The 21,537-nt window shown below is 50.1% G+C and overlaps 2 protein-coding genes across 9 annotated transcripts in view; one reads left to right on the top strand and one right to left on the bottom strand.

The window, feature by feature from the left end:
- Positions 1-9,386, top strand: part of Nudc (nuclear distribution C, dynein complex regulator) — a 36,542-nt gene extending 27,156 nt beyond the window's left edge. For 2 of the 3 annotated variants that reach the window (XM_013074290.3, XM_004850680.4), the window contains exons 3-9: positions 6,245-6,448; positions 6,539-6,604; positions 7,199-7,318; positions 7,413-7,607; positions 8,442-8,525; positions 8,620-8,738; positions 9,126-9,386. In XM_013074290.3, the coding sequence (XP_012929744.1) occupies positions 6,245-6,448; positions 6,539-6,604; positions 7,199-7,318; positions 7,413-7,607; positions 8,442-8,525; positions 8,620-8,738; positions 9,126-9,177 (840 nt within the window). In that variant the 3' untranslated portion in view covers positions 9,178-9,386. The remainder of the gene's footprint in view (positions 1-6,244; positions 6,449-6,538; positions 6,605-7,198; positions 7,319-7,412; positions 7,608-8,441; positions 8,526-8,619; positions 8,739-9,125) is intronic. The other variant, XM_004850682.4, reaches the window with a different exon arrangement.
- A 1,878-nt stretch (positions 9,387-11,264) lies between these two features.
- Kdf1 (keratinocyte differentiation factor 1) lies at positions 11,265-20,639 on the bottom strand. Of its 6 annotated transcripts, XM_087215494.1 has the most exons (6): positions 20,459-20,524; positions 18,361-18,522; positions 16,571-16,729; positions 12,954-14,015; positions 12,369-12,443; positions 11,265-11,852 (listed from the first exon to the last, which is right to left on the bottom strand). In XM_087215494.1, exons 4-6 carry the CDS (start codon positions 13,981-13,983, stop codon positions 11,770-11,772), a joined length of 1,188 nt encoding a protein of 395 aa, XP_087071620.1. In that variant the 5' UTR covers positions 13,984-14,015; positions 16,571-16,729; positions 18,361-18,522; positions 20,459-20,524; the 3' UTR covers positions 11,265-11,769. The 6 variants fall into 6 exon arrangements, with proteins under 6 accessions (XP_087071620.1, XP_004850741.1, XP_004850742.1 ...); XM_004850684.3 differs by lacking the exon at positions 16,571-16,729 and having other exon boundaries at positions 20,519-20,624; XM_004850685.3 differs by lacking the exon at positions 16,571-16,729.
- Positions 20,640-21,537: the final 898 nt, after the last annotated feature.

Below are 21,537 nucleotides of genomic sequence, written 5' to 3'. Positions count from 1 at the left end.
AGGTGGCAGAACCACTGAGCTAAATCCCCGGCTCCCTTATTGTGGTTTTGATTTGCAATTCTCTAATGATCAGTGATGTTGAGCATCTTTCATATGCTTGTTGGCCATTTGTACATCTGTTTTTTTGTTGTTTTGTTTTTTGAGACAGCGTTTTGCTAAATTGTCCAGGCTGGCCTTGAATTCGTGATCTACCTGCCTTAGCCTTGCAAGTGGTTTTGCCTATTTTTTTTTGTTTTTGTTTTGTACCGGGGATTGAACTCGGGACCTTGCGCTTGCGAGGCAGGCACCAGAACCACTGAGCTAAATCCCTGGCTAGCCTATTTTTTAATTGAATCATTTGATTGCTGTTGTTGCTTTGATCATAATCCAAATAAAAGTCTACACATTATATTGGTTCATAGGAGGAACCTATACATTGAGATCCCTCCTTTTGTTTTTCCCTGCAATTTATTTGTCATAGAAATCTGCTCATTTGGGCAGGAGATGTAACTCAGCAGCACTGTGCCCGCCTGGCAAGTGTGGCGAGGTCCTGAGATCAATTCCTGGTACCAAAAACAAAACCAAACAAATCTGCTCATTTGTCCTGGCATATTTCCCACCATCTGGGTTTTTCTTATTATAGCCTATAAACTTTTCACTCATGACACTTCTTTTTAATACCAGATGTGTAAGACCAACCAACCCTCTATCTCTCTCTCCTTCCTTCCTTCCTTCCTTCCTTCCTTCCTTCCTTCCTTCCTTCCTTCTTGTGTTGGTGATCAAATCCACAGCCTCAAACATGCTAAGCATATGTTCTGCCATTGAGGCCTACTCCTGGCTCATAGGGTTTTTTCTGATCCAAAAACCAATTCTACAGACAGATCTGTGTAACCTATGATTCATTTCAATTCTGATACCAACCACCTAGAGATAGAACAGACCCCATAGGTGAGGGCTGAGTCCCACAAGACTGCCCTCTTGACACACCAGTCAAGTCCCAGTGCTTTTGACCATAAATCAGCATTCAGAACTTGAGAAAGTGTTTTATTTACTACTATTGCTCTCCTTGGGCCAGGGCTTTAGCTCAGTGGTTTCGCTGCCTGTTGGGCAAGCGCAGGGACCCGAGTTCGATCCCCATTACCAAAAACAAACAAACTATTATTGCTCTCCTTATTATTACTGGTTTACTACAGAAGGCAGAACTCAGGAAGAGCCAGATGAATGAGGCAGAGAGCAGGGATTAGAGGTATGTAGCTCCCCTGCCTCTTTGGCCTTGCTTTTCTCCTAGTACTTTGATGTGTTCTCCAACCCAGGAATTCTCTAAGCCCTGTCATTCAGGAATTTTTATGCAGGTCTCCTTCCTTAGGCGTGACGATTAAATCATTGGCCACTGGTGATCAGCTCAGTCTCTAGGTCTTCTCCCCTCCTGGGAAGTTGGAGAGTGCCTCTGAATGATCCAGCCCTCTGAACTTGCTGAGTCTTTCTGACCTGCCCCTATTCTGAAGCTATATAATTAGGGTCCTAGTGAGTGCCCTTATTAGAATAAAAGATACACCTGTCATTCAGGAAATTCTGAAGGATTTAGGAGCTGTTTCAGTAACCTGGGACAAAGACCAAATGTTGGTGTTTTCGATAGGTTATATTCCCATGGTGTTGTTTGATATATTTTGGTTTGGTTTGGTTTTGGCAGCACTGAAGATTGAACCCAGGGCCTTTGCACGAAACTATAACCCTAGCCCTCTTATTCTTTATTTTGAGATAGGGTCTCACTAAGTTGCCCAGGCTGGGCTCAAACTTGCGATCCTCCTGCCACAGACTCCTGGAGTACTGGGATAACAGGCCTGCGCCACCACGCCCAGCTAATATATTTCTTTGTCCTTTGCATTTTCTATGTATTGGTAGTTAAATCACAGGCTTGATTTGCTTAGTTGAGGTTTTTTGTCCCCCAGAACTATTTTATAGATGATCTGGTATATGCCATCAGTAAGCACACTGTTCAGTTGTTTCTCATTTTGTGATGTTAGCAATCGTTAATCATGCCTAAACCTATAGTATTTGTAGAGGTTTGCAAAATACTTGAGCCTCTATTATTATTCTTCCTTTATCAGCTGAAACTCTTCCCTCACTAACCCCTGGTTACCTAGAAAGGATATGCCTGAAAGGCTCCTTACTCACGGCTTTCAGAACAGTTCCTTGATTATTTGCTGAGTGCCAAAGGTGACTCATAAGGTGGATTTTCCCCCATTGTTGCTGTAAACTCATGGACTTGAGTGGATGTGTACCACGCTGTTGGCAGTTGTTGTTACTGAGTCAAGGGGGAAGTCTGTGTCAAAGGACACAGGCCATTATCAGTGGCAGTTCCAGGCCCTGTCTCCATTTCCCTGTGCACACCCCGAGTGAATTACACTACTGTCACAGCCCTCTGCATCTGGAGGTTTCTTTGTTATGCCACATCACACTTCTCAAATTCCCTCTCCTGGGCCAGGGATGTAGCTCAGTGGTGCTGCACCTGTCTGGCAAGAGCAAGATCCTGAGTTCAATCCCCAGTAGGAGGGGGGTGGGGATCCCTCTCCTTACTTCTCTTTTTCTTGGTACCAGGGATTAAACTCTCTCTTTGCTTTCCCTCCTCTCCCTTTGTCCACCTCCTTTCCTTCTGTCTGTCTGTCTGTCCTTCTTGGCACTGGAGATGGAACCCAGAGCCTCAACACACGTTAGACAAACACTGTGCCACTGAACAACTACAAGGGTGCAGGGCATTCTTTTCTTTGTGTCATTGATTCTTTTAAATTTCCTGTCGGTTTTTTTTTTTTTTTTGGTACCAGGGATCAAACCCAGGACCTTATGCTTGTGAGGCAGGTGGCAGAACCACTGAGCTAAATCCCCGCCCCCCCCCCTTTTTTTTTTTTGAGAGAGAGAGTCTGGCTTTTTAGTTTAGGCTGACCTTGAACTCACTATGTAGCCCACGCTGGCCTCAAAGTGATGATCCTCCTGCCTCATCTTCCTGAGTGCCGGGATTGGGTTACAGGTGTGCACCACCATGCCTGGCTAAATACAGTCCTCAGTAGATTAGCATATAGTAAGAGTCATTTCATAACATTCTTGTCTTCAACAACATGTTTGAAGTACTTTGGGTGCTAGAGAGGTAAGTCAGACACAGATCCTGCTTCTAAGGGCTGTAGGGAAAGAGGAAGGTGCTGCCATAGGGTTGAGTACAGATCTGTGGGGTCCTTACTTGAGATTCAGGAAAGGTTTTGAGGAGGGTGCAGCAGTTTAGTGACCTGAAAGCCACAGTGAGGTTGGGACAGCTGAGGAGGGCAGAAGGGTGTCCTGGGTGTATGAGGCAGCATAAACATTGGGGGCGGAATATGGCGCTGTGGCAGGAAAAGGGCTACAGAGTAGAGCCTGAGTCCGCCAGGAGAAGGCATGGCCACTGCTCACACAAATTGGGTCCCATAGAGGGCTGAGGACCTCCTGGAGGTCAAGGTCACCGTGGCTAGGCAGAAGGACTCAGACACAGAGGGGCTGAAAGGCTGGACTCTGCATTGTGTGTCATGGGGAGCTGTGGGCTGGTTGGCCCAGAGCCCCAGCCCTAGGGGAAAGGGACAGGCTCAGCCTGAGGTGGCCAGGACAGCGGGACACTATGTCTTCTAACATTGATACCAGGTTGATGATCACAAGTGACCTCTTTTGCTCTCTCTGGCACCTGGATGGATGTTGCTGCCACTATTCAAGATTAGGGCCCTGGGTTGTGGGTTAGGGGAGGGGTTCCCAGAGTTAGTTCTGGGGATGGTAGCAGTGGCCCTCACTGATGTTCTGATAATTGCACTGACGGGGACCTTTGGATCTGTGCCTTAGGTGAGGGCCTGGCCGCTGTTTACCAACCCTCCAGATAACCCTAGCTGAGACCTTTCAGTCCTTTCCCAGGGGCCCTGTGTTGGGCAGCTAGGGAGGGGTGCAACGGCAGGGGCCAAACCTACTGCTTCCTCCCAGTAGTCCGTGGCACTGAGGCAGGGGGAAGGAGAGGTGTGATGGGGCTATGGAGAATTGTTGAGCTCGGGAGGAATTCAACAGCCCTCTTACTGAGAATCCCTGCCACAGTCAGGCACTGTTGTCTACTGTTTGAATGTGCCATCTCCCTCAGATGTGTTGGGGGATGCCCTCCCCACAGGGTGGTCAGGTTCGGGACCTCATACTTCCAGGTTCAGTTTAAGTGTCTTTGAGCTCTGTTGGGAAACACTCTATGCCTGTCACCCAGCCTGGTCAGGGACAGCCTTTGCTCACATGTGCCCGGCCCACCCTGCTGAGCTATGGTTCTTAAAGATGTGTCCAGTGACTGAAGCTGGAGTCCATGACCGCCTGTGGGTTGGCACCTGTGAGGAGGCTGCCAGACCGCCAGGGTGTCCTTCTGGGGGGAGGAGACTAGGAGGGGGATTGGAGGCTGCTGTGATTGGCCTTGACTGTGCCCTCAGGTAACCTCCAGGAGCTAGGAAGGAATAGGACAAATGGGATGTGACATGATTTACTGGGGCTGGGAGGGGAGGGCCCTGCTCTTACCTCCCCTTGGCCACTGCTTGGCAAATGGCTTGAGTTCAAGGTCCCCCTGATTAGAAACATGGGACAAGGTCCTTGGCGGAGCAACTCTGCTGTGTAATTGTCTCATGACCTGTTGTTTCTCTTGACTGTAGTGGCCTTCAGGTGGCTCATTTCTTTCACCTCCCTCTTTTGTTTTTTGTTTGTTTGTTTTTTGAGAAGGGTCTTGCTATATAGATCAGGCTGCCCTCAAACTTACTTCGATTCTACTGCCTCAGCCTCTCAAGTGTTGACATTACAGGTGTGCACCACTATGCCTAGCTACCTTCCTTTCCTGTAAACTCATGTGGTTGGGGGGGCTGGTGCTTCTGGTGGCCTTTATGGAATGTGGCTTGGGGCTGGGGGTTGGGAATTAGTGGAGGAAAGGGCAAAGATGAATACGAAGCCACGGATGTTTGGCAGAATTCTAGGTGTGAGACCCTATGAGTGACTTCTGTGACTATAGGACCTTGCAGACCCCTTCTTCTCTCCTGTTTTGATTCAGATGCTTGGAATGTGGTTTACAGACCAGTGATCACATGGTGGGTGCCCTGTGAGGCCTTCTGGTGTGTGCACCAGGTGTGGTCTAGCAGAGGTAAAAAGACACTTGAGGTGGTCTTAGAGGGTGACCTGGGAGTAGGGAAAAAGGGATTCTAGTCAAAGAACAGTATGTCAAAGCTGCCTTTAGACAGGCATGGAGAGGTGACCGCACAGTCATACTCCAGAGTCTCTGATCAGTAGGTCTGGAGTGAGGCCTGAGATCGGGCTTTTCAAGTAGGTTCCAGGTGGTGTTGACGCTGCAGGTTGGGAGAAGCACACTGGGTGCCACTGGCCTCCCACTGGTTGCTACAGCAGAGAATGTGCTCCTCTGCACCGCTGCCACTGATGCATATAGCCCAGCCAGCCAACAAATGCTGCTGTTGGGAAGCCAGCATTTTATACATCGCTTTGATGAGGCAAGGAGTGGACTAGGATCTTTTTCGGTGCTGCCACATCCACTGCTGACAGACAAGGAAAACAGGGTTAAGAAAGTCAGAGTTGTTCACTTGTCCGAGGACACACACCCAGATAGTGACAGGAGCCAGTGGGTTAATGCCTGGGTGGCAGGGAGGCCAGCTAGCAGATTGCAGGGTAGGAACATCTGGGAAGGCCTGTAGGAGAGAAAGGAATCAAAATAGCTGGCTTGCTAGCTGGTGAGAGGGAGATCAACCTTTTCCCTCAGGAAAACTGGCATCCTGTTACTGTTGCCATCCTGAGGTAGCATTTCGCGCTGCCCAGCTGGGACTGTGCCCTGGAAATAGGATGTGTGTAGGTAGGAGAGATCCTAGAGCAGGCAGGTCTGGCCCTGAGGCTTGAGTTTTGCTTGGCACAGCCTCACTTTCTAAAGCAGCCACTACTTACTGAGCCAGGTGCTTTTCAGGTGTATAAATTGCAGGTCTGAGATGGGTGTGTGATCCCCATTTTTGGGGTGAGAAAACTGAGTTTCTGCATACAGTACTTAACCTGATACTCAGCAGATAGAAGTGGGACTGGACAGGGCCAGGGATTTAGCTCAGTGGTTTCACCACCTGCCTTGCGCTGCAAGGACCTGAGTTTGAACCCCGGTACCAAAAAAAAAAAGAAATGGGACTGGACTCTACTCTTTGGGACACTGTGGCTTGCTCTCATGACTCATCGCCTTCTCTGCCTCCCCCAGCTCATCACACAGACTTTTAACCACCACAACCAACTAGCCCAGAAGGCCCGGCAGGAGAAGCGAGCTCGGCAGGAGACTGAGCGGAGGGAGAAGGCAGAGCGGGCAGCCAGGCTGGCCAAGGAAGCCAAGGCAGAGAACTCTGGGCCACAGATCCAGGAGCTGACTGATGAGGAGGCAGAAAGGCTGCAGTTGGAACTTGACAAGGTGAAACTGGCTTCCCTCCTGCACCCCCCAGAGTCCTGTTGGCACTGGGAAGTGAAGTCTTGTTGCCAACTGCTGTGTCCTTTGCCACAGAAAAAGGATGCAGAGAATCATGAGGCCCAGCTTAAGAATGGCAGCATTGGCCCCCCAGAGAAGCAGGTGAGATGGACTGAAGGCTCTCAGACCTAGACAGGGGGTTGGGCACTGGCCTTCTTCTTTCTCTGGAATGTTCTCCTTTCCCCTTCCCTGCCCCCAGCTTTGGGGATTCTCCCCATATTTCAACATCCCATTCAGAGACATGGGACAAATGGATTTGAGTTTAAAAAACAGACGGCCGGGGATTTAGCTTAGTGGTTCCAGCGCCTGCCTTGCAAGTACAAGGTCCTGAGTTCGATCCCCGGTACCAAAAAAACAAACAGGAAACCCACTGGCCTTTATCTTGGACAGGAAAGCCAAGAGCCAGAGAGGGCAGTGCCTGTACAGGCACCATCACAGGTGGGTGAAGGTCTTGGGCCCAGCCATGTCCTTTGTCATGTGGTATAATAGTTTGCACTTCTGGGCAGAGATCAAAAACTGGTTTTACCTCTGTGTCCCTGTCAATCAGGGTTTGGGAGTCTGCCCCTGCACAGAGTGGACAGGGACCAGGTCTGTTTTGTGTTGTGGCTATATGCTCCATGCTAGCGCTGGGCCTGGCTTAGTGGGGGTTCAGTCTGTGTCTGTCAAGTAAGTAGCTGAGCACCACTGACTGAGCAGGAGTCTGCGGAGGATGAAGAGGAGGAGGATGAGAAAGACAAAGGGAAACTGAAGCCCAACTTAGGAAATGGGGCCGACCTGCCCAATTACCGTTGGACCCAGACCCTGTCAGAGCTGGACGTGAGTGGCCCGGGCCAGGGGCAAGGGCTGGGAAGCCATCCTGGGGTCCTGGCAGCTCCCGCTGACCCCTCCTGACTGCCTGTGTTCCATGCAGCTGGCTGTGCCCTTCCATGTCAACTTCCGGCTGAAGGGGAAGGATGTGGTGGTGGACATCCAGCGACGGCACCTCCGGGTGGGGCTCAAGGGGCAGCCAGCAGTCATTGACGGGGAGCTCTACAACGAGGTGAAGGTGGAAGAGAGCTCATGGCTCATCGAGGACAGCAAGGTGGTAACTGTGCATTTGGAGAAGGTATGTGTGGCCTGCCCTCTTAGCCTGAGTGCTGACAGTGGGAGTTGGGGTGGGAGGGTCTGCTGTCCACTTGGGCTATACTTGGGGCCATTGGAATTGTCCTACTTAATTCCCATAGCAAGACCCTTTAAAGTAGTCTGTTTTGAAGTCAGGAAAATGCTGAGATTGCCCTGCTCCTCTAAGATGGGTGGCAGTGGGGGTGTGGGGGATTGGGTCAGGGCTGGGTAGTCTTTGGGCCCAGCCTCTTTTCCATCAGATTTGCACGTATTTAGTTCTGCACATATTGAACACCCACTGCACGCCAGCTGCTCTTCTAAGGCTGGAGAGAGAATAGTGAGCAAAACGTAGAAAAGCAAAGTGCCCTCAGAAAGACTGCTTCTCCAGTTCATTGCCTTCCCAGGGAGGTGGGGCAGATACCAGTAAATCATGGCCTTCTATAAAGGATCCCTGCAGAGGTCTGTCGCAGACCACCTGACTACCCTTGCACTTGCTTTCCTCCCAGCCGAAATGTTCTTTCCCAATTTTTTTTTTTGTCCTCTGCTGCCATGTACTGCTTATATTTTAAGGCTTAGCCTGTGTTGCTCCAGCTTTTCTCCACACCCTAGATGACTGTCTCCTTCTGTTCTTTCTCCTTTCTCGTATCACAGTGACGTCTAACCACTGGCCTCCTCTGGGGGAGTGGCGCGCAGTGAGCAGGCTCATCTGTGCCCCTGGTTTAGTGCAGGGCTGTGTGGGTCTCAGGTACAGGATATGGATGGGAAATAGTTTGGTCCTGGAAATGTTGAGAGAAACTTCTGGGGCACAACTTCCCCCTGGGTGTCTTCCTCTTCACAGATCAATAAGATGGAGTGGTGGAGCCGTTTGGTGTCTGGAGACCCCGAGATCAATACCAAGAAGATTAACCCTGAGAACTCCAAGGTGAGCCCCAGCTGGTTGGGGGAGTTTCAGCAGGGAAGGGAGGGTCCTAGGTGGTCCCTAAGCATCACCCATCCTTGTCTCTGCCTGCCCTCAGCTGTCAGATCTGGACAGTGAGACACGGAGCATGGTGGAAAAAATGATGTATGACCAGAGACAGAAGTCCATGGGGCTGCCCACCTCGGATGAGCAGAAGAAACAGGAGATCCTGAAAAAGTAAGCACCTCAGAGATGGGGGTGTCAGGAGGGTGGGTGCCTGGGAGGTTAGACCTGGGTGACAGCAAAGAGTGGGTCATCCAGCAGGATAAACTTCCCTGCCCCCTTCCAGCATGAGCCAGCCAAGTGTATGGCTTTATGGCCTTGGCTTGCCTATCCTAATCACTTGCTGAGGTCATCTCGAGGGCAAGGCCAGCTAGGTAGAAAGCAAAGGGTAACAGGCGGTCACTGGCACCTGTTTCCAGCCTTAGGGGCTCACATGGGCCTCAGACACCTGGGGCCTTGTCTAGCCCAGGGGTACATTTCTCAGGGTTCTAAAGAGGTTAGACTTGATTCCTGTGTTTTGGGGAGGACAGCCTGTTTAACCTCCTGCTTCCATTTCCCCAGGTTTATGGATCAGCATCCAGAGATGGACTTCTCCAAGGCCAAATTCAACTAGTTTTGTGCTTACCTCCCTGAACTCTTGGGGCTGAGCCTCTAGCCATCCAACTTCCTTTCTCACTATTCCCTGGGATTTGGGGAGCCTCAGGGCCAGGGCAGGCCCGGGTACATGGGTTCCAGGACATCATGGGAGAAGGGCTGGGGTCTTGGGGGTTCTTCTCCTCTCTGGTTGGCCTGTTACACATTAAAGCTATTTACCCAGCTCCACCGGTGTCCTCTCCTCCCTCTGGCCTTTCCCTAGGACCAGCTTGTGGCTTCTTGCCCAGATTCTGCCATATGCCCTAGGACAAGTCCTTTTCTTGCCCTGTGTTTCTTCCCGTTACTTATAGGGAAGATTAGGACAAGGCTTTTAGTCTCTATAGTATTGGGCAGAGGTGAATTTTTCTGGCTGAAAAGACCAGAACATGTTAGATTCTCAAGGGGTCTCATGACCTAGCAAAGATTAAGACCAGCTGGATATAACGATTTGATTTTTTTTCTCTATAAGATAACCACCTATTCCTGAGCCCTGAATTAAATGCTTTTCAAACTACGGACTATTTCCCAGGGGCAAAAGAGCAAGGCCTGGATGACACTGTCTGGCTCAGGAGAGGGAGACAGGACTGCCTCGGCTTCACATCTGTTCTGTGTGGGTCAAGGACCAGGCTGGTGGGCAGGGTGAAGTCTGGTGAGGCCCACTGTGGCTCTAACCTGGAGCTCTGTACATTCTAGGGCTCCTCAGTGGGCTTCACCTCTGCCCAGATCCAGCCTCTTAGAGGTGGCCTGGACCTGCTCCAGCCAGAGGGTGGAGGTCATTGAGTGCAGGGGCCAAGAGGTTACAGCAATACCAGGTTTTGTCTGTTTCCCAAGCTTGATCAGCCGTTTTTTTTTTTCTGGGAATGCAAATAGTGGTTCACAAGGTCCTTTGGAAAATGGTGTTCTATGGCCAAGGAGTGAAGAGACTGCTGTCTCACTCCTACTCTCGGCTCTGGTGCACTGTGGTTATTTCTTTCATTTGTTCATTTGGTAGTGCTGAGGATCAAACCCTCACACATGCTGAGCAAGTGTTCTAACACTGAGCCATACCCCAGCCTGGACAATTCATTTTTGTGGAGGCCTTGCCCAGGACGAGACAGCAGTGCCTAAGGAAAACAACCAGTTAGATTGTTGGAACTATAACTGGTTCCTGTGGTCACAGCCCCAGGGGACCATCCTGTGCCTCTAATAGGAAACTGAATGACAAGTACAGTTTGTCTAGTAGTTGCTTTCCAAGCTATGGCCCGAGTGGTGGTGCAATAAAAAAGGCTTTGGTTCCTGAGCTACACAGTGAGACCCTGTCTCCAAAAAAATAAAAATAAAAACCTGGTATGGGGCTGCTCACCTGTAATCTCAGCACTCAGGGGATGGCAGGAGGATTTCTTGAGTTCCAGGCCAGTCTGAGCTACATAGTAAGACTGTCTTAACACCCCCTCACCAAAACAAAAAAGGACGGCTCCAAGTGAGGAGTGGGTGAGAGGGGAGTCCTGATCATCTTCCACCTTATTTTCAGTTGAGGATGGGCTGGCAGGCCTACCCCAGCCTCTCCAGGAAAGGACTAACAGACTCAGAAGGATCTTGAGTATAGCTGGGGACTTTACCAAGGAAGTCAGCTTTGGGGTCTTGAGCTGGTCATCAGCTGAGTGACCCACTAACTTTGTGACTTCTCTGAGCCTTAGACTCCCTCCCACTCCACAGTTGCTAGAAAGGCCCAGATAACTGAAAACCATGGTGCCCTGTTAACATCAAGGGAGAGCACAGGCTCTAGGCTGGAGGTGGGGGCAGCAGCTGACAGATGACCAGGAACTTGGGGAGACTGATGAATGGCCACAAATAGGCCAGCCTGTAAACAGAGGCAGTCCAGATGCCTCGCTGGAAGAACCTCTGCAGTGACAAAAACCACTTGCCAAACCTTTCTCAGGTATAGGCCCTTCTTGGCCCTTTATCTCCTAGAACTTGCAGTGAGCCTGAGATGGGCAGCATTGCTCCCACCTTATCTGCAACACTGAGCCAGGCTGGGTGCCTAGGTCCTGGGCAGCAGTTAAGGAAGGCAAATGGGATAGAAGGGACTACATTGTGGCCCAGATGACCAGGCAGGCATCTGTTATCTTTGAACTTGGAAACATTGTCATGTTAACATACATCAGTCAAGAACCGCAACAAACCACTCAACATAATGTCGAGTGGGTACTATCCACAGAACACCATACAGAGGAGGACCTGCCCACCCCCAACCCAGTCCAGTGAAGCTTCTTTTAAAGTTTGCATGTGTACCTAGGGTAACAGGGATGAAGTCAGGATTCAATCCCAGAAGGTAACTTCCCAGGTCCTTATTTCCATGATCAAGCCACAGGAGGGAATTGGCTCAGGCAGGGGTCAAGCCAGCTGGGGATGCGGGGGATGTGGGCACCATGACCCTGTGAAATGCATGTGGTCCAAGAACCAGCCAGCCAAGGCAGGAGGAGCAGAGTGGGTACTGCTTATGGTCCAGCCTTCCCCAAAGGGGTCCTGGTCCCTCTATTCTGTAGGCCATGCTTCTCCCAGGACGGGTCGGGGCTCCTGGGGCCAGCAGGGGTTAGCAGTACACCTGGAGCAAGGGTGCCCCTGATGAGTCCGTGTCGGTGCCCTGGAAAGACGAGTCGTGGCTGGCTGGGTACCCTGGTAGGGGGAGGAAGCAGAGGCTCAGAGAGGGCAAGGAGCTCATCCAGGGCTCACTGCCAGGAAAAAGCCTGCTGGGAGGGAACACAGCAGGGCTTGAACCTGGTTTGTCATCCTGCCTGGGAGACCCACTCAGTGTTTTGACCTCTGACTCCCAGCCTCCCTCTCTGTAAAAGCGTAATGACCTTGCTTGGGGGGTGGGGGTGGGGGGATGTTGTGAAGGCACAGAAGAGAGTAGTAGAAACCAAATACTTCGGCAGCAGCTGGATAGCCTGTACTCCACTTTGCTCCCCAGGGACCCATTTTAATTAGAGATTCGGGTTGGATCACTTCTAGCTCATGTGTTCTGGACACCTGTCCCTTCAAGCCAGTTACAGCAATGGAATAGATCTTTGGCTGCTCAGGCCTCACACCTTTCTGATCTCCTTCTACCCACCCCAAGAAGCTGGGAGGAGTATGTGCGGGGCCCCTAGGGTAGTCTCCCACCCTCCACTCCTCATCAGGTCAGGACCACACCTGGGGCTCCGTACGGCCTCAGCTTCCTGGCGATGACATCTGCTGTCGTCTCCTGGGATATCTGCACTGTCAGTTCTAGGGGAGAGGGGACATGAGAGGGCAGTGGTCATTATCACATCTTTTCAACCCCACCCCTAATTCTGCTTGCGACCCAATGAGGGAAAGGCCACTTACCCTGGGCAGGCCTAGAGAAATAATGCTTAAACTGTGTGCCTGCATGTGCACGCTCTAGTGATTGTGTGCACATGTGTGGTGGTAGGTAGGTAGGTGATTTGGTTAGGCCAGCCAAATCAGAAGTCCAGACTCATAAGGGCCCTGGGTCTTATTACTCTGGCAGGTGGTAGCAGGAGAGAAGAAACCTGTTAGGTGAGCTTGATGACCTAGAGAGAACTTTGTCCTTTCTGGGAATAGGAGTGGCCAGAGAGCTCCCAGTCTTGCTCAGACCTCACTGGGAAGGGCCAGAGTGGGAGCTGGGGTGAGTGCTGCACAAGGGTTGAGAGGTAGGAGGGAAAGAACTGGGACCGGCTAAGGGGAGGACCACAGTGGCTACAGCCTCCCCTACTTTGCCCCTCTGGCCCTACCTACCATCTTGGCTGAGACCTGAGCCCACCATGGTCTCATGGCCACTGTCTGGAGCGGCAGCAGTGGGGGCAGCAGCCCGGGCTGGGTGCCCCTCTGAGGTCTGTGGGCGAGTGCGGCTCTTTCGGGTACTGATACGAATGATGCCGCGCACTAGGCGGCCCTCAGCATCCTGCTCATCCAGGTGGTAGTCCTGCGTGATGCTGTTGATCAGGTCCGAGATCTTACTGGTTTTCTCTAGGAACACAGTGTCTGATGTGCACTTGGCCAGCTCATCAATCTGGTGGACGCTGAACAGCTCAGTCAGCTTCTTGAAAATGAGCACGTCAATCTGCCGGCTTGACATGGAGCCACTGCCCATCTCAGGCAGGTCCAGGTCCGATTCGTGGAAAGAGTAGTACTCCTCAGAGCCACGGGGGCTGCTGGGAAGGGTGCTAGGCAGGCTGTGGCGCAGGGGAGGGGGCTCGGCCAGTGGCTCCTTATAGCAGGAGTCCACATCAAGGTTTGGGGAGGTGGTGCTGCGGTAGGGGTATACAGGAATGCCTTTGAGCTTGACATCGGGGTAGCTAAAGCTGCTTCCCATGGCAGACTTGAGCCGCTGGCCATCCCTGGGGGGTGCACGGTCAGGGCTAGGGGGTACCCCATTGTGCTCCTTGGCCCAGTTATCTTCGGCAGCCGCCTCGACGGAGTCCTCAGCAGACAAGCAGGGGCTGCAGCCCCGCACACAGGCCCCACAGCGCTGCAGGCAATCCCAGCAGCGACGGAAGCAAAAGGCAGCCCGGCACCAGTCCCACCCCCAGGGCCGCCAGAGCAGGCAGCAGGCAGGGGGCTGAGTGGCTGGCTCGACAGAGCCAGAAATGAAGGTAATGCTCTCTGGCCCTCGGTGGCCAGGGTCCTTGGAGTCTGGCCTACGTGTGCGTCGGCCTGGTGGGGGCTGAGGTGGTCTCCAGGTTTCCAGGCATAGCTCTGTCGGCCGTTCCCAGGGTCCTAAATGAGCTGGCCCAGAGGACGGGCGAGGCTGTCCTGGCCGGGGCATGGCTCACTGCATGGTTTGCTGTAGCCAGGCACCTGCAGGGGAGAAGCCAGGACCAGAGGTCAGGGACAAGCTGCTGGGCTGACCCAAAGAGACCCAAAGAGCTTCAGACTTCTGGCTTCTCAGAGGCCTGTGATATGGATGGGTCAAGGATGCCCATATACCCTCATCTGCTGTGCTCTTCTCTCCTAAAGTGAAAATTCACTCTGTGGTCTAAGATTTTTTGGGTTTGTTTTGTTTTGTTTTTCTTGGTACCAAGGATCGAACTTGGGTCCTTGTGCTTACAGGGCAGGCAAAAGAACCACTGAGCTAAATCCCCAGCCCTGTGGTCTAAGATATTTTCTTTTTTTGGTACCAGGGATTGAACTCAGGTCCTTGCGCTTGGAAGGCAGGCGGTGGAACCACTGAGCTAAAGCTCCAGCCCAAGGTCTAAGATTTTAAAGTTTCCTTGGACTTCACATCCACTGAATGGCTGTTATTGAAGAAGGAGAAGGGGAAAGAGAAAGAGGAGGAGGAGGAGGAGAAGGGGAAGAAACCCAGAAAATAACACGTTAATGAGGATGTAGATAAATTAGAACCCTTGTACATTGTTGGTGGGAATATAAAATGGTGCAGCTACTGTGGAAAACAATATGGCAATACCTCAAAAATTTAGCCAGGTGTAGTAGTACATCCCTGTAATGCCAGGACTCTGGGAGGCTGAAGCAGGAGAATTGCAAGTTTGAGCTCAGCCTTTGCAACTTAGAGAGTCCTGTCTCAAAATAAAAAGTAAAAGGCTGAGGATGTAACTCAGTGGTAGACTGCTTGCCTAGCATTTGTGAGACCCTCATTTGATCCCCAGCACTGTTAGAAAAAAAAAATTAAATGTAGAATTATCATATGATTTAACAATTCTACTTCTAGATGTATATTCAAAAGAATTGAAAACAGTGACTTGAACAGGTATTTGCACTCCCTTTACAACATTATTTACAGTAAACCCAAAGTGAAAATAACACAAGTATCCAACAACAGATGAATGACTAAACAATATATGGTATATCCATATAATGGAATAATATTCAGCCATAAAAAGGAATGAAGTTCTGATACATGCTAAAACATGTATGAACCTTGAAGATATTATTATTATTATTATTTGGTACCAGGGATCAAAATCAGGTCCTTGCACTTTTGAGGCAGGCGGCGGAACCACTGAGCTAAAGCCCCAGCCCAAATAGGTGTCTTTCAATTTTTTTTTTTTGGTACCAGGGATCAAACTTGGGACCTTGTGCTTGTGAGGCAGGTGGCAGAACCACTGAACTAAATCTCCAGCCTGGAGATATTATAAGACAAGAACAAATATATCCTTTTACATGAGATATCTAGACTAGTCAGATTCATAGGGCCAGAAAGTAGAACTGTGGTTGCCAGGGTGGGAGTTGGGGGTAGGGAAGTTGGGTGGAGAATTAGTATTTAATGGATGTAGAATTGGAAAGATGAAAAAAATCTGGAAATGGTTGATGGTGTCAATGTTTTAAATGCCATAGTATTGTACATTTTAAAATAGTTTTATAAAAAGATTAAAATGAAAATTTTCCACTTTTTAAAAAATGGTGCTGAGGATCTAATCTTGTGTGTATGTGCCAGGTAAGTGCTCTACCACTAAGCTATACCACCCGGCCCCTAAAACAGTAATTTTTTCTTTTTCAGCAGTACTGGGGATTGAAACCAGGAGTGCTCTACCACTGAACTACATCCCAGCACTCATTTTTTTATTTTGCAACAGGATCCTGCCTAACTGCCCAGTTGGCCAGGCTTGAACCTTCAATCCTTCTGCCTCAGCACCCAAGTAGCTAGGATCAAAGGCATGTACCATTATGCAAAACAAAAATGGCACTTTTAATGTACTACAAAAAAAAGATCTAAGATCTCACTGGTGAAAAATGATTTCCCTGGTCTTTCTACTGTTGGTAAGCCCAGGGCAGAACCTCTGAGGCTACTTAACAAATGCCTTTCTACCTGACCTGCTATGGAACCTGATCATTACCGCTTTCCTTCCTCTATCCTTCAAGTCAGACATGGAATGGTCCTCTTCAGTCTGACTCAGATTTGCCCTCCTAGAACATTTAACATCAAGCAGTTTTGTTATCTTTGATCAGACCAGAAAACTGAGGCTGGCTCTATCTCAGTTACTGTAGAACCAAAGATAATTGAGCTACGGACCCTGATCTCTATGATTTACACATGGCTTTATAGGAAAAACAGATATTTAAAATTAAAAGCTTGTAGATGGTGGGTGTGATGGTGCATGCCTGTGATCCCAGCTCTTGGGTGGCTGAGGGAGGAGGACTGCAGTGAGTTCAAGACCAGCCTGAAATGCATGGCAAGACCCTGTCTTAAAAAAAAAAAAGTGGTTTGGCTGCCTGCTGTGCAAGTGCAAGGACCTGAGTTCAATCCTCAGTACCAAAAAAAAAAAAAAAAAAAGCTTGGGCTGGGGATTTATCTCAGTGGTGCCACACCTGCCTTGAAAGCACAAGGTCCTGAGTTTGATCATTGTACCCCCCCCCAAAAAAAGCTTATAAAATTGGCCAGCTGTGGTGGTACATGCCTGTAATCCCTGAACTCTGGGACATAAAAGAGGAGGATAGCAAGTTCAAGTCCAGCCTGAGCAACTTAGCAATTTAGTGAGATCCTGTCTCAAAAACAAAATATAAACAGTGGGCTGGGGTTGTAGCTCAGTGTGAAGGCCTTGAGTTCAATTCCTGTCCTGCAAAAAAGAAAGAAAAAAGAAAATTTATAAGATAGATCATGTTGGATTGCATACAGCACTTGCCTCACATGTGTGAGGCTCAGGGTTCCATTCCCAGCAACACTTCAAAACAAAACAAAAAACCACGTAGGATATATGAGGCATTAGAGGCAGTATGGGAGTAAATAAGTACCTGAGGGAGTCGGGGAAGGTTTTGCAGCAGTGTATTTGGGAGGGGCCTTAATCACAGGTAAGGGTTTGCTGGGTAGTAACTGTTCTTAGCCTGTCTTTACTGAGATACTGACCCCTTGTCCTTTTATCTCTGATTTAATGAGATCAGTGTCCTAAAAACTGGTGGTGCATGAAGAACAGGGACTGGGCACAGAGATATCTGTATTCTAGTTCTAGTTCTGGTCCTTACAAGTGATGTGCCTTGGGCAAAACAATGCCATCCCCCTAAACAGGGCTATCATCATCTCTCACACAAATACCTCGATGCTTCCATTCTGGCCAGCTCCAATCCCTTCTACTTGTTGCAGCCAGTGATAAGTTAAACCACAAATCTTCTGGCAAGCACCACTTTAATCAAAGTTAATATCACCAATAATGGGATGAAAGGACACCAAGTACCTCCTAATGCCATGCAATAAGAAGAATACATCATTTTGAAGTATTCTTGCCAAAAATGCATAGCCTGAAAGTAATCATGAGGAAATACCAGACTAGCCCAGCTTGAGACATGAGAACTAAATACAGTGTTACCTGGAATAGGATCAGGATTAGGAGGAAAAACTAGAAACTACATAATGTAAAAAACTAGAAACTGGATAACTGGTAAAATTAGAAAATAGACTATATTATATAATAATAATATAGGGCTGGGGATTTAGCTCAGTGGTTCCACTGCCTGCCTCGCAAGTGCAAAGTCCTGAGTTCGATCCCCGGTACCAAAAAACAAAAAACAAAAAACCCCTCCAAGAATATAACCTTGGGTCAGGGATTTAGCTCAGTGGTTCTGCTGCCTGCCTCGAAAGCGCAAGGTCCTGAGTTCAATTCCCAGTACCCCCCCCCAAAAAAAGAAATAATAATATATCAATGTTAAATTTCCTGAATTTGATTACTATAATTAAGATAATGTTCTCATTCTTAGAAAACACACATCAAAGCACTGAGAGATGAAGGAGTTTGATGTCTGCAACCTAATTTCAAATGTTTCAAACTAACCAACCAACAAAGGTCTAGAAGCAGCTTGGTGCAGTGGCACATGCCTGTAGCCCATCACTCAGGAGGCTGAGGCAGGAGGATTCCAAGTTCCAGGCCAGCCTGGGCAACTTAGCAAGACACTATCTCAAAATAAAAAGGATTGGGGATGTAGCTCAGTGCTCCCTGGGTTCCATCCCCGGTACCACAAATCAAGCAAACAAAACAACAAAAAACCAACCTGCATGCAGACAGAGGAGGGCAGTAATATTTGCTACTGGTGGATGAGGAGGATATAGGAGTTCTTTATTCTTGCAACTCTTCAAACCACTCCTCCAACCCTACTCAGCACTCCTCCAACGACTGCAAGAACCCCTCGTCAGAAGCAGCCCCTCTCTCCACAGTCTTCTCCACCCAGAGACCAGAACACCCTCAGGCAAGGTACGCACCTTGAGTCTGGCGCCTTAGACCACTTGGGCATCCTGACACCATCTCCACAGCCTTCTGCTGGGCTCTCTGGGCTGGCTCAGCCTTGTACCCAGTGTTCCAGGATAAGCCTGTCCACCCAAGCACCACGGGCCTGAGGGGCAGAGCCTGTGTTGGCTTCCCTTCTGATTCAGAATGGAAGAGGGTCAGTTTAGGAGATGTTTCAGTGGACAGAAGCTTTCTATGTAGCCTCAGGATAAAACCAGGACCATTGGGTAGAAAGAAAAAGGATTTAGGCTCAAGCTGACCAGAGTGGGAACCAACAGTCTTGGAGGAGGGGGTATGTGAAATCCCATCTCCAAAGGTGTGCAATTGGAGTGACTTTGAAATCCTTCAGAACCAAGAGGCATGTGATTAAAAATTTTCCTTGGTTTGAGCAATGTAGGGCTGGATTCATTCATTCACTCAATTAAATATTTACTGAAGGGCTGAGTATGATGGCACATCCCTGTAATCCCAGTACTCTGGAAGGCTGAGGCGGGAGAATCACTAGCTTGAAACCAACCTCAACTTAAACCATGTCTCAACAAAAGAAAATTTACCAAGGTGTGCCAAACACTGTTCTAAATTCTGTGAATACAGTAGTAAAATAGAGATAACTCCCTAGTTCCAGGATTTTGCACACTAAAGTGATCACTGATGGCTTACATTGTTCTAAGTGCTCTGTCTGTAATAAGCCAATTAATTCTCACTACCCTTTTTGTAGTATTGTAATCACCATGTTGAATCGCTGAGAGGTTAAATAAGTTATCCGAAGCCACACTTCTATTTGTACCCAATTGGCTGGCCCCAGACTCTTTTCACTATCCATCCAAGCTCTCAAAAGAAGAGTCTTCTCCCCTACCCTATCCCATCTGTTACTTGCAAAGAAAGGGGCAGTCAAATCTGCCAGCTGCATGGACAAGACTGTGGTGGGGGGCAGGGGGCGCTGCAGTGAGCACAAAGCCTTCCACACCTTTGGGTGGCAGTGTGTACACTGATCAGCCACACTGAACTCCAAGGTGCCTGGCTTTGTAAGAGCATCAATAGTTACTGACCATGGGCTAGGTCACTGTCTTCTTCCTAACTTCCAAGGCTTTAGGACTCATTGCTGTTGATTAAATTTATCCAATGTATTTTTTTGGGGGGGCCTGGGGCTGTACTGTAAATATTGAGGAAACAGCAGTGAATGGGGCAGAAACAGGCTTGAACCCAAGAAGACTTTCACATTATTTAACAATTGCCCTGTGAATAAGTATTACATATCCACTTTACAGATCAAGAATCTGGAGCTCTGGCTGGACATAGTGGTGCATGCCTGTAATTCCAGCACTCAGGAGGCTGAGGCAGGAGAATCACCATGAGTTCAAGGCCAGCCTGATCTACATAGTGAGCCAGTGTCTCAGAACAAAAACAAAATTTAAAGCACCACAGGGTCTGGCGGGGTCCCCCGCCCCACATTTCATTGATGCTTGCCTTTTCCCCTTAGTCCTGTGGACACACACGCTCCAGGGTCCGTCTCTGCACAGCCCCCTTCTCTCAGGGTCCCCAGGGCAGGCAGGCCGACCACAGCAGCACCTGCCCTACCCCTGCGCCCAGCCAAGTCTCGAACACCCTTCTGGGAGGAGCAGCCCGGCTCAAGACCGTCGGCTTGGATGCGAGACGTCCGTGCATCCTTCCCCAAACGGGAGAACCAGACGCCTGCACGGCCCCCCGGACTAGCGCAGCGTCAGCACTGCCCTCGGGGCGAGCACTACCCTGACCAGGGGCAAGGCTTCTACCCGCTCCCGGGTCCTGACACCGGTCCCCAGGGTGGGCGCTGCTCCCCGCCCGGGCGAGCGCGGCTCCCGCCCCCGGCTCCCCAGCCGTAGGGACGTGCACGGCCCGCTCGTCCCACACTGCCAGCCCAGCTCGGGCGCCCGCCCAGGCCGATCTCCGGCCGGGCCCGCGCACCCCGGAAGTGGGTGGGTGGCCCTCGAGGAACGGGGCCCAGGACTCTCCCTCGTCCAGGCGCAGCCTCGAGGGGCTCCCCACGCTGGCGCCGCCCTAGTTCTCGCCCTCTCCGGCCCGCGCGAAGCTTACCTGTGTCGCCAGGTGAGCCGCCTCCGGCTCAGCCCTTCCCCCGCCCCCTTCCCCGCTCACCTGGAGCGCAGGTGCGCGTCTCGCGGTAGCGCCGCACGGGCCGCCGCTGGGGACACACTTCCCGTCTCCGCGAAGCTCCGTAGCTGCGCACCTGGGCTGTGGCCCCGCCTCCGCTCCCTGGGCGGGGACCGCGGCCAGGAGCTCTTGGCCTAGGCTGGCGGGGAGGGACCGATGGGCAGAGAGCTCAGGCTCCCCTTCTGTCCAATGGGCTGATGTCGTAGAGGCCTCCGAGCGCCTGCCAGCCCTTCCGACTGTAGCTCAAAGGGCAGGTCTCCTGGGAAGCCTTCCCTGACCCTTCAACCTGCCTGGTTTTCTGTTTTGTGAAACAATTCCTTGTATTTCCTTCAAGTACTCAGCAGGCTATTTTCTTGTCTTCTGTCTCTTCCTCCACCTCCTTTAAAAAAACAAAACGGGGCCGGGGATTTAGCTCCGTGGTTTTGCCGCCTGCTGCGCAAGTGCAAGGACCCGAGTTCGATCCCCGGTACCAAAAAATTAAAATTAAAAAATTAAAAAAAAAACACCCCAAAACAACAACAACAAAAAAACAGTGACAAAGTTTATTCGAGAAAGTAAAAGTGAAGAGTAGGGGAGAAACTGGCTTTGCAGAGCAAGCTTGGGCTGAGTAAAACAGGAAAAAGCAAGATGGGCTATGGTGAGGAAAAGCCACCATAGCAAGTTCTTGTGGCACCTCTCCTTTATGATGTCCAAATCTCGAGGAAACCTGCAAGAATTTGTCTTCTTTTTAGCCTCTTAAACTGAGGATAGTCTGGTCTTGTTCTGCTAGTGCCTGGCACATACAAGATGCTCCCCAAATAGTTGCCACTGAATGCATGGCTGGGCTCTGATTTCTTTCTTTGCTGGGAAGCAGACCTGGGGGCCTGCAGTCAGTTTACCTTCTCATCTGTTCTGGGAAATCTACAAAGACAAGTACCTCAGCTCTGGGGCTGCGAGGTGGGGCGGGGAAGGGTGTAAGTGTGGCTGTGCTCCCCTGGTAGAACTTCTAGTTCATCTTTTTTTTT

The sequence above is a fragment of the Heterocephalus glaber genome, unplaced genomic scaffold (genome assembly GCF_053883595.1).
Source record: "Heterocephalus glaber isolate CG9 unplaced genomic scaffold, H.glaber_assembly_v1.0 deba00001452, whole genome shotgun sequence".
NCBI classification, from domain to species: Eukaryota; Metazoa; Chordata; class Mammalia; order Rodentia; family Bathyergidae; genus Heterocephalus; species Heterocephalus glaber.
Note: the sequence above shows the minus strand (reverse complement) of the source record. Positions and strands in the feature narration are given on the sequence as shown.